The sequence below is a fragment of the Xiphophorus couchianus genome, chromosome 3, assembly GCF_001444195.1.
Source record: "Xiphophorus couchianus chromosome 3, X_couchianus-1.0, whole genome shotgun sequence".
Lineage (NCBI taxonomy): Eukaryota > Metazoa > Chordata > Actinopteri > Cyprinodontiformes > Poeciliidae > Xiphophorus > Xiphophorus couchianus.
The window spans coordinates 8,916,421-8,928,916 of record NC_040230.1 but is presented as its reverse complement, the minus strand read 5'-3'; the positions used below and the strand labels follow the sequence as shown (position 1 = coordinate 8,928,916).

The window sequence follows — 12,496 nt, the reverse complement described above, 5'->3', positions numbered from 1 at the left end:
TTGTTACCTTGCAGAACTTTTGCAGGTCAGACATTCCTGTCATTCATTTTCTTATACAAAGATATGCAATATGATCACATGACATATTATGAGTACAATTGTTGTTACATAACTAGTTGCTGCTAATTGCTACTTTCAATACGTTATTGTATTGAAAGTAGCAATTAGCAGCATACGTTATACGTTATACAGATCTACTTTCAATACGTTATTGTATTGAAAGTAGATCTGTATCTAAAGACAATTTTTGAAATGCTTTTTAAATTATTATTTTGTGAATTGTTATTCTCATGTTGCCATGTTTCATCGAGGTTAAGTTGTATTGTGCTATTTGGATTTCACAGGAGAGTTTCTAAGTTATCTTTATTGTCTTTGGTGAACCAGAGTATTCTTTTACAAGCAATTAACTGAAAGGCAATTGTGTTATTTACCCAGTCTCATTTGGCTTGCAAAACTATATCTTGTGAGCAGCTTCTATTTCTTTTAGCAATATTAACTAAATTGTGTCGCTTAAAGAATTAGAGTATCTGCTGTCTGCCTTTTATGATGTACGACTATTCCAGTGGGACAGAATTTGTCCAGTTCTACCTAGAATTAATTCCAAATGTAATCTATGATCTGGAATTAAAAAATAATCCCTGTGCAGTATTTGTCTATATATTACCATGTTTATGTGTTACAAAGAGACTGGTGTCTGTTGTTGTGAAGCCACTCATAGGTCATGTGCCACAAAATCAATGATGTCGGCAGCAGAGAAATCAACCTTTAGACCTCACCAGACATAATTAAGAAAACAGATACATACAGTATATGTTCTTTTAAGAGGCTGTGTCTTTAATTAGCCACCTCGCAGACATAACAGAAAATACAACAATGCGCACACACACACTCAGTCCTAATTACAATTTAGATTAAGAAATGAATATGTATATTTTTGGACTGTGAATAGAAGCTGGGGGTCACAGAGGGAGCCCATATATGGACTGGGAGAAAATGGAAAAGGGACCTAGACTAGAAATCAAACCAATTCATGCAGCGTTAGTTAAATTAAAACTAATGAAACAAAATCCATATCTTTGACATTTCTGCTCTTTATTATTTCTGCTAAGTTTTTCATTTAGTCAGATTAATTACTGTTGTTCATTTTCCACTTCCCCTTGACAAGTCTGGATTCCTGCTGCTGATGCTATTGTGACTGGTCAGTTTAAGCTCAGTAAAACTTAATGACATGAAGTGAAGGGTTCCCTTTTTACATATTCAATGAAAGGTCAAGGCATAGCACTACCACCCTCTCATTCTATTTTTTCTGTCTCTGCTATTTCCCTCTCCTTTTATTGTGAGTTGTCATGGAAATGAAAGCCCATAAGGATAGAGTGGGGGTTGGGGGGGGGGGGGGGGGGCATCTATTCTTGAGGCAGTAGTGAGGTTGGTAGTGGGCTGGGAGTTGTAAAAACAGAGCAATTCATGCACTTATAAACAGAGAGTGCGACAGAGCAGAAGGGAGGTGGATGGGTTGGGGGCGGAAGAGAGAGAAAGAGTCCCGGGAAAAAGCAAAATAGTGAGAGGCCCTGGGGGTTTAGCGGCAATAGGAGCCAACGCCACGTGTTTTTGGCCCTGTTTTCTTACTGATAGCACGTTTCAGAAAGATTACATCATGGCTTACAAGACTCTGCTATTTGAGACAGACTGCAGAGGAATCACACTCTTCACTGCTGACTGCAAAATGAACTCCTGGTAATGCCACCTGTTGTAGAAAAGCTTTTCTTTCTTTTTTTAATACTGTGTAAACATTAGTCATCGTTCATGCAATTCTATTTTGAAACTATGCATTTTTATGCCAGTATAGTTTTCTTGGGGGGGGGGGTGATTTAATGAATAAAAATAACAGAATCTAGCTCTTAAGTCTAAAGGAAAATTTTGATTTTGCAAGGCTATGGAATGCTGCTGTTGTTTGGAATGCAGTTTGCTTGCTTTTCCCTGAAACTCATTTGCTTTATTCCTTGATGATACATAAATTAGTTCCGATGCATCATATCCTGAAGGTGAAAAGATTTCTGTTTCTTCAGTCAAAACAATCAAATCTAATCATAAATGGTGCTGGACACGCTTGGACTGTTTCACTTTTTGGAACATCATGACCAACATTTTCAATATATTTTATTTTATATTGGGATTTAATTTGTTCAGCCAGCACAGAAACACACCTCTCTCCCACATTATTTATTTGGGTAGCCATCTTGCACCAGCACTTACAGACACAATAATAAGTAGGAAATGTGAAACAGGACTTGGATCTTGAAACTTAAATAACATCAGGAAACCAATAATATAATAGCAAAATAAATCATGTGAATCTTTAGGCTTTTCTACAGTTGCTGTTGACGACTTGTTGCCTTGTTGACAGAAGCCAATGCTGCTGTCACAAAAACAGAGAAAGCTGATATCAAAAACACCCTATGACTGTTCTGTAATTTGCAATGAGGAATTATGGACCTGGCAAGTGCACACAAACATTTCAGCCAGGAACCGAAAATAGTAGATTGATTTTTTGTTCATTCTTTCCTAATCCACTATCCTGTTCATGCTGCTTAACATGCAAAATTTGCTCAAGGGACAAGATTGTGTGTTCAGTTATCTATACCATAGTCTGGGTCAGTGGTCCAGGGAGATTCTAAACATTCCAGCTATTGTTATTTCATTACCAGGATGAGCGTCAGCCTCGCCATTCACAGCAGCTGACCTGCAAACTGACTGGTGAGGGCACTACTGTCTGTGGCCCGAGATAAGTCTGTTGTTTTTTAATTGATTGTCAGAGGCGGGTAGTAACTAGTTACACGTTACACTCACTCAGCTGCATCTTCTTGAGTAACTTATTGGAAGAAATTAACTTTTAGATACCAGAAACATTGAGCCAGAAGAAGATGAAGTTAAAGGCAGCAATTGTTACAAAGAAATTAAGAAATGGAGAGTAGTATGAGAATGTGATGTAGTAAAAAAAAGAGGTCAGTATGTCCTCCAGCAGTCAAAGCTCAGAGAAGTATGGAGATGGCTCAGAAAAACCTAAGCCACTCTATAAGCTCAAAAAAAGGAACTTTTTAAACCTAGTCTTAAAAGTAGTCTGTCTTAAGACTGGTTCCACTGAAAAGGAACTTGAAAACTGAAAGATCTGCCTCAAACTCTACATTTAGAGACCGTAGAAACTACCAGTAAGCCTGAGAGCAAAATGTAGTGTTAGGAACACCATTAGAGGGCTAATGTATATCGGAACTTCAATATTAAGGGCTTTTATGTTTGAGGGAGAACTTAAAATTATATTCTGGATATAATAGTGACTAACAAAGAAAAGCATAATCTTTTACATCAGAACTTTTGTGCACACAATCTATGCCAATAAAGTTGATCCTGATTCTAATTTTATTTCGGATTTTGATTCTGTTGTTCAGATACTCTGTTCCAAAGACGACAAAGTCTTGTCTTAGTTTAAAGTATGAATCTTAAAAGTCATCCAAGTTTTTATGCCTTTATGTTTGAGATCACCTCTAAACGGAACCTTAGATGCATCAGACAATAGAAACACGCTTTGATATAAAAGTAACTGAGCTAAAACAACTAGTCAGATCACTGGGGTGGAACTGTCTTAATTGACACACGTAGTGGTCTCCAAAGGCGTGTCTTCGTATTTTTCTTGTATTTTTACCTTGTATTTTTCTAAGGTAATTAATTTCTTCTTTGTGGCTTTAGTTTCTGATAATTATGATGAGCTGTTGGTGTGATTTTATGCACTGGATTGTTTGAATAAAATTCTGGTTGATTGTGAAGTTGAACAGTGACTGTTGTTTCACTTTTACACACGACATTAACGAACCTGGGAAGACGAGATAACAACGAGCAACAGGTAGAAAATATCTTGCTTTTTCAACAATATCTTAATTCTCTCATTCAGTTGCTTAAATCTTCTCCAGGCTTCTTTCGCTGACTCTTCAGCCTTCTTCCTTGTTTTCAGGATATTTTGTGGACATCGATGCAATCACTTTGCTCCCTTTTTGATGTTTTCTGTTTACTCACTTCTTTTTAGAGACCATGTGTCAACGAATGAACTGCTCTTGGTGATCAAAGTCTTATCGTGATTAGGAAGAGATGGAGAGGCTCTTCCAACAATGTGCAGTGAAAAGCCCCAGTTACACAGTGCTTTTAAGAATTGAAAACGGCAAATTTAAAGTAAAAGCCAGTAAAGGAAATAGCATAAAAGCTCAGTGACCAATGGTAATACCAGTCTACTAACTTTTCTAAGATCATGCAACATTTCTACACATCTAAAGAGAAATTATTAGGGACCCACAGAACTACCTCTGCTGTTTTGCATGCATCTCACTTTGGATGGCTCATTAACACAGTAAAGTACACCACTGTGTGATAACCTAGGGCATGCTTCCTGACTCTAAGGCATGCTTTCATCCTGTGCCCTTTAATTTTCCTATCAGACTGATAATAGAAAGTTTTACTGTTGAATGTTCAGGGCCAGGCTGTAATATTTTATACCACAGCGTTACTATGAATTCTTGAAAAGTAGGAAATATGATTAAAATAGTTTCCTGGTCTAGATAATCATTGGGAAAGAACAGATCATTTATGCGTGTTTGCATTTCCATACTTTACTCCTCTACTAATAAATATAATAATATATCAATGACACTGGAATCTTCTATGATAATCTTATTTGTGATGTGATTTTCTGAATCAATTGACAGACATGTGATTACAAGTTGAGGGAAACCCTGAGACAAAAACATGCTTAAAAAGATTTTTTACTTTTAAACCAGTAAGGCGCCCATCCCAAAACTCACCCAACCCCCCAGAAACCTCAGCCATCTTCCACAGTCAAGTTGCAACAACAGGTGGCTCGTGGGGGTTTGGGTGAGCGCAACTCAGCAGCTGCACAAAAAGACCCAACCAGTATCCTTTAGATAGGGTGTCCCCTCTCAAGCGTGCCAAGGCGCCTCTGGCCCTGCCCCCATTCACCCGGGCAGATGCTCTGAGCAATCCACAGGTGGCAGATGAGAGGAGATGCTGGACTTCTATTGTTACGTAACACAGATCAGTTGAAAGGGTAGACCATTTTGGAAGTGATTTTATTCACCTTAATAGAGAAAAAGACTTAATGAGCCAACACAACGTGAGCATCAAGTGTAGAAAACATCAAACAACAAAAACCTGGCAAGCAGAATGCAGTGATTCATGTAACCCATAAAATTCCTTCGTTGTGCTTCCTTTTAATTACAACCAGGTTCTAGTTTCAGTTTTAGCATTGTTGTTACTTCACAACAAAATTTTGCAACAAACTCACACACTTTAATGTTTTTAACTGGGATTTTTTGTGCTAGACCAGCACAACGTAGTGTGTAAATGTGAAGTGCAAGGAAAATGATACATGGTTTTCAAACATTTTTTACGAATAAAAAAATCCTGATACTCTTGCTAAATCTAGCGACTGAAATGTAGGCTATGCCAATTCTTCTTTGTAAAATAGGTCTGGCTCAGATTGGAACATCCATTTTCAAGCCTTAACACTTATTCTCAATACAAGTTAGGTCTGGACTTTGACTGGACAGTGGCTTCATATTTTTGTTGATTGGAGTTTCAGTATTCTGTTAAACTCTTAAGCACGTATTTTCTGGGATTATGTGAATAAACACATCTAACAGGACATGTTAGATGTTCTTTCTCCTCATTTCTGTATGAATTTACAGTTGTATAAGTGGTGGGCATAATTTGCATAGCGGTACGTGTCTGGTAAATTCCACATGTTGCAGCTTCACAGTTTCATCTGTTTTTTTGTGCGTACGCAAATAATTCAGCATACGCAAGAATTTAGTAGAAAAATACTCCCAAGTCTTCGCAAATGAGGCCCCAGAAGTTTTGTAGGCGAAAAGACCAAACTGAACCCTAGGGGATGTAATGTTTCCTTAAATTAGAAAGCAATTTAATTATTCTCATTTAGATATGCCTTTGTGCAATATTTAGGAAACCTATAACCAATATGTGTGAGATTTGTGTTTTTCAGAGAAAAACAATCGTGGTATATGTTTACTAAATGTCATTTAAAAGCAGCGGACTCCCCTCTGATTCATAATGGTAAAGTCCGATGTGAAGCGCAGACAGATCACAGTGAGCGGCGCATCAGCTGTGCGGTTGTCTTGGACTGGGGATATTCTCTCACCCCCTCCTCTTTTTATTCCCCCAAATTCCCTCGGACAACGCTATTTTTATTCCCAGCAGCATACTCAACTACCAGTGTTCAACTACAGACGCGTTCAGAGTGTTTGTCACCTCTCTGGACTCATTGGCAGAGGATTTCCTGGCTTTTTTAAACAAGTGGAGAGACTCGACCAAGTTTCCCCCTCCTCCCGGTTTCTGCCTGAGGAATGAGAGGTTTGCCGGGGAGGAAGAGCCGAAACTCTCAGGTCTGAGCGAACAAAAGGACAGAAACGGAGGGAACTGCTACTGAAAATGGAGGAAAAGACTCTCCCTGGAGCAACACGTAAGTCTTTACTCACTTACGCCAAATCGTCAGTTTGAACGATTTGTCGACTGTTTTGTGAGTCACCCACATTTCCACACTGAGAGGAAATTTAAAGTTATGTCCTGCAGAGGTTCAGAAATAAGATTAACAAAACGCCTTGGTCGAAAATAAACATGTTAACGTCATTTATAAATGCTAACTCATTGGGGTGTCATGCTAGCACAACATAAGGACCAAAATTTTGGAGCAAAAATATTTTAACAATGATACTTTTTAATATAAAACAGCTGTTTCCCTAAGCAAGACACCGTCCTTCTCACCCCTTTAACCGCTTTGTGTCGTGCTCCATTCATTGCGCAGAAAGCCGTGGAGGTTATAATAACACAATTTGCTGTAGATGAGGTAATCTCACCAGTCCCATCCCATCCCCCTCCTTATGTTGGGATTAGATCCCCACTAACACGACGCAGTTACAGACTGGGGTCCATCTCTGTGCAAAGGATGTTTTATATATTCAGTAGTGCACAGGTGGAGACAGAGGTATGGAGTGTCAGAAGTGCCACAATGACTTATTTCTTGTATAATGTTTAAATTAAAAATGTGAACAAATGCATTTATATAATCTGGAATTTATTACATGAAATGTGAAGATATTGTATATTAAAATTCTTTATTTATTTTATTTCACTGTTTTAGTGTGCTGCAGTACACTGTAAAAATAATTTTAGCGGCCGTTGTAACTTGCCAAGTAGACCCCAACTTTTACCTGATTAACCAACGCAACAAGTTGACATAAGTTATTTGAAGCAGTGATTGCTCTGCTCTCTGAGATTTCTTAATGCGTTTCAGAATTCTTTATTACTTCATCAGTCCAAACCAGTGCCATGCTCCCCATTCAGCTTTTGCAAATTCCCTGGAGGCTTGCCAGTTTGAACGCTTTCTTTGTAGTACCACTGCTCTTTTGGTGGCATCAGATGTTTGGATCTCCACATTGAAGCATTTGAGCATTGAGATGCTGCCTGTTTCTGGAAATAGCACAATGCAGCCTCCTCCTTCAGACAACAAGAAGACTTCCTTCCTGCTGACGGGGGGCTTCATAGAGGGAGGCTAGCTTGTTTTGGCTTTGCATGAAGTGGGATGTTAGATGTGTTCCACCCTGTTATGTGGGAATCCTGAACGACAGCCTGCATGGTGAGCGTTCTGAATAGATAAACCCTTAAAAGTCTCAAAGGTCATTTATCTTGTCATCTGACTCACAGCAGAGAGAAGGATACTTTAACTCTTCAGTTTCATGTAATGTATAGTTTGCCAGTCATGTTTATTAATGTTCAAGGTGTTTTCCAGGTTTTAAGATGCAGTGTATGCAGTAAAAGAAAACTTTTTACCTATTGAACTTGTTCACATTTAGTCAGATTACAACCCTAAATTTAAATGTCTTTGTGGAAGTCCAACACAAATTGTGAAAACTTGTATAGTGGGGGAAAAAAAGCATTGTTTTCAAAATGCACAGATAACAGCTTGACAGTTTGGCATGCGTTTATCAATCTCATTTACTCTGGTATCCTTAAATGAAATGCATTGCAGCTTGTTTTCTTCAGAAGTGACCAATTTGGAAAATGCAACCCAGCTTTGTGTAGTTGTTCTGTGAAGGCCTGAGAGGTTTGTTAGAGAATTGTAGCAAAAAAAAAAAACAACAACAATAAAAACATGTTTATGGAATGTAAGTAACACAGTAGACATTGTCGAGATTAAGTTGTGGAAAAGTTTAAAGTAATGTTAGGTTACAAAACAAATTCCATGCTTTTAGTATCTCACTGTGCACTTTGCTCACTGAAGTGAAGCTGCGAACTGAGAATCTATTGACAGACCAGTTATGAGTTGTGCAAATCTTGACTTACATGATCCCCATAGTGAAACATGGTAGTGGCAGCATCACATTGAAGGTATGTTTTTCTTCTTTTCTTTAAAGATGGGCTACCTGCTTAGAGTTGGTATGAAGATGGATTGAGCTGAAAGTAGATCAGTCGTGGAAGAATCATGGAGTAGTTTAGAAAGCATATTCATGCTAGAGAAGACTTTGATATAAAACTTGAAAACTGACATTTTATCTTTTTCCTACCACTTTGATAATGTTGTTTTTATGTTATGTCACATAAACCAAAATAAACAGTAAAGTTTGTGGTTCTAATGTAAAAAATGTGAAAGAGATATGATTATGTACTGATACAATGCTACAGCTGACATATTGTTGATTATACTTTGTACATGTATTTTCTCGTAAACCTTTTGAAGCTTTCTCAGCTATAACATTAAGCCTTTAACAAATGAGAGCATAGATGTGTTTTCTGAAAACCGTTAAAAGAAATGGTAAGAATATTTAAAAATAATCTTCTGAAGCCTTGTCTTAGCTGTGTGTTGCCCACGTAAAACATGCTTGAGCAAGAACACCTGGATTCTTCCAAATAGTTGGGCTGGGCCTCCCTAGCCACAAGATTGTTCATTTATCTCCTCCTTTGAAAGGCTTATCTTTGGACCTGAGCTGTTGAAAGCTCCATCACCAGCCCTGAGAAAATGTGCTGTCAGGATTTTTTCCCCCAAATCTTCTAATCCCTCGTTTTTCTATATTCTTTTTTTTTTTTTTTTCTCCCAATAATTTTTTTTTTTTCTGCTGCTTTTATGGCAACCTGCTCTTTTTAAGTGTAGCACCTGAGCAATCCAGGCATGACAAGCTAAGATAAGCAGGGACTCTACTTTTCCCCCTTATGTATTTGGCATCCTCTGAGAAATTTGTGCTTTAGTTAAAAAATTATTCACTTGAATTTGAACCTGCATCGCCACACTTACGGTGAAGAGTAAAGAAAGGGATGATAGTGTAATCCTTGTCTGTTTTGTAATGAGGGAGAATCCACCAGCTTTAGCAGTCAGAACTGCTTTAGCTGTAAACAGGATCAGTCAACTATGCTTTTTCAGCCACAGGAGTTATGTAATTCGGGGAGGGGGGGAGCATACAACATTGTCCCATTTTTGGAGCAGCTTTGAATCTCTTTGTAAAGAAATAATAGTCTGGATCCCACAGACCCTCCTAGTTTTACAGTCTAATGATAAATCCTTATAGCAACAGAAATGAGTCTTTGTTTAGCAGTGGGGCTTAAAAAAATAAGCTAAAACTAGCAGTTTGAAACATGCTAGATTCAACTTTGACAGTGTACCGTATATGAATTGTATGGTTTAAGCCATTGTGTAAGTAGCATTACCATTGCTTGACTTTGAGCTTAAAATTTGGGTTATTAATAAAAATACATAAATATGTATTTTTCATATTCATCTTCTACATTTTAAAGTGTAGAAGATGAAGTCTGTTTCTGGATGACATGTAATGCATTTCATGTACGATCAAATAGGTTTTTACTCCCATGTATGTATGGTTTGTTAGATTAACATTGAACACATCACAACTGCTCATAAAGTACCTGTAAAACCTACATATTGTCACCGTAGCTATAGTGTGGCGTTCATCTACAAAAGGGTTTCTAGTTCCCAGCTGTGCAAGATGGATGCAAAGCCCAGACTCAGACTCAGCAGATTTCAAAGTGGGGCTCAGCCGTATAAGCTGTACAGAAACAGACGTGAGAAGATCAGAAACATCAGTCGCAAAGAAATTTATTGAAGTCACTCCAACTCTGTAGCAGTGAGTCCTTAGTCTGAACTCACAGCACAGTTTGTGGACTGTGACATACAAGTAGTTGTTTATGCTGCATTGTACTGTGTCACACTCAGTTGAATATGTTGACAAGGAAAATTTAGAAATACAATGACCACAACTTTATGTTTTTTTTTTTAGCTTTGACCAGTTGTAAGGATTTCGGTCAATTCAAGTTTCACATTACAAAAAGACTTGTTTGCACTCAGATGTAATCACCTTGTATTAGAAGCATAAATGATGTCACACTGTGTGTGTGTGTGAGGGAGCAGCAGCAGCTCTGTTTTTTTTCCTTTTTCATGGATGATATGCCTCATACTCTCAAGGCACAGTGACAGTTTTAACAAATATGTAACAGACGTTGTTTGAAAAAAACTAGATTTAGCTTTAATCCATTGAAAAGTCAAGAGAGTAAATACATTGTCATAACTTTCCTTTTCAGAGCCAAAAATTATCTAAATAATAAGATTTGTTCAGTAAGCCCTGTCTTCCAAAAATATTTAATTCAGATTGTCTGTTATATCATGATTCCTATTTATATATTTTTTTCTATAGGATTGCCTCTTTCTAAAAGAGAAACTGCTGTGTAGAGTTTTTAAACAAAGACTCAAGCCAATGTGACATAATCCAGGTTTAAGACAGTTGCACCAAAACAAATTTTTCTAGAGGATAAAAAATGCTCTAAGGAGGAGCAGACTATGTCTGAAGTTCAACTCCACACATAGATGAAGGGTCACGTCAGTTCTAGTCCATTCTATAACACCCAGCTGGTGTAAATCACACCACCCTGATGTTGACCTATCGTAGGGGGATAGAAGGTGGATCCCAGCCTGCAGGAAAGGCAAACCGTGTAACAAGTGGTTTCTATTAAAACTTAAAGTGGTCCTATTGTGATAGCTGCTGAAAGAAATGGAGAAGTTTGAACCTCAGTTTAAAAAAATGCATATATGAATGGTTTTAATTTGGAAACATGAATCATTTTAAAGGGTAGCAGGCCCACATTTGAACTTTAACCCTGGCAGCTCAAATTCAACAAGGACTCTTCAAATAAACCCTTCAGTAGTCCATATGTTGCTGTTATTCCTTCTGAAATATACAGGTTACAGTGTTGGCCTGTGTGTGGTTAAGTTTTTTTTTATTTCACTTATGATGAGAAATTTATTTCTTATTTCACTCTTGGCAAGCTCTCCGGCTAGCAAGCTTATAAAGCCAAATGTCACAGATTCTTGCAATGATATCAGAGGCCACCAGACTGTAGTCCTGTCCTGCCAATATTTATTCAGTGCAGCAGAGCATAATGTAATCTGAAAGACAAACACTGTGAACATTTGTTCAATCACTGAGCTGAAGAGAAGAATTATAACCTTTCTCTTTGCGCTCACATTTGAACTTTACAAGTGATTGACTAGTCAAAGCTGTACAATAATGTTTTAGAAATATCATTAAAACATGCATTTGGTAATTGGAAGGTTATTCAAAGTTAAATGAGCAAGTTGTTGTTGTTGAAATGAAAAAAGGCACATGCAGTTGTTGGAAGGCATCTTTGTGGTCACCCCTTATCTTTTGTGTTGATGGTGTGAAAAAAGCTGAAGTTTACTGTCAGCTGCCTCCTTGGAACATAGAGGAAGTGCAGGTAAAAGGAAGTCTTGATTTGGATTGTGTTGTTTCTGCCACCTCCATTGAGATGAATAATATCCCAGATTCTGCTCTCTGGTCATCTGAAAGTTCCAGTCACCAGATCTATCTGCTAATATTAGACCACTTCCTCCTCAGTTAAAGGCCAAACATCCGATGTGACATCCATGTAAACGGATCATCTCTTGCATATGTTCTGCTTCTTTAAAATAAATGCTTAAAAATTTTACAACTTTGCAGGAGTTGATTTTTATCTTCTATTGCTGGAGCTAGCTGACATAAAGAACCATGAGGTGACGTTGCTGTCTGTAAATAAGCTCTGGGTTTTTATGTGGGGAGACAAAAATCCTCCAAATGATGGCTCTTGGTTGTAATTGCATGGTGTTAAGAGTTCTGCTTAGATTGAAGCTTGAGGTAAGTTTGTGAAAATATCCACGTTGTCCGTGAGTGTACAGAGCAGGTGATGCTTTAGTCTCTTTATGGCCAGAAAAAGTCTGAGACAAGCATGCTGCCATCTTTGTGCTTATAATGACTTGTTTGCAGCCCATAAGTAATGCACAGGTCACTTATCAATGCTTGATTACCTAGTTATGGTAAAAGTCTTTTCAGTTCTGTGTCCTTCACACTCTATTGTGTTGGAT

General features: G+C 37.8%; 1 protein-coding gene across 6 annotated transcripts in view; it reads left to right on the top strand.

Annotated features, from left to right (window-relative positions):
* The first annotated feature begins 6,160 nt into the window (after window positions 1-6,160).
* The window catches only part of map7d1a (MAP7 domain containing 1a), a 43,201-nt gene continuing 36,865 nt past the window's right edge, over window positions 6,161-12,496 (top strand). For 4 of the 6 annotated variants that reach the window (XM_028011483.1, XM_028011527.1, XM_028011492.1 and 1 more), the window contains exon 1: window positions 6,161-6,538. In XM_028011483.1, coding sequence (XP_027867284.1) covers window positions 6,508-6,538 — 31 coding nt within the window. In that variant the 5' untranslated portion in view covers window positions 6,161-6,507. The remainder of the gene's footprint in view (window positions 6,539-12,496) is intronic. The other 2 variants (XM_028011511.1, XM_028011501.1) reach the window with 1 other exon arrangement.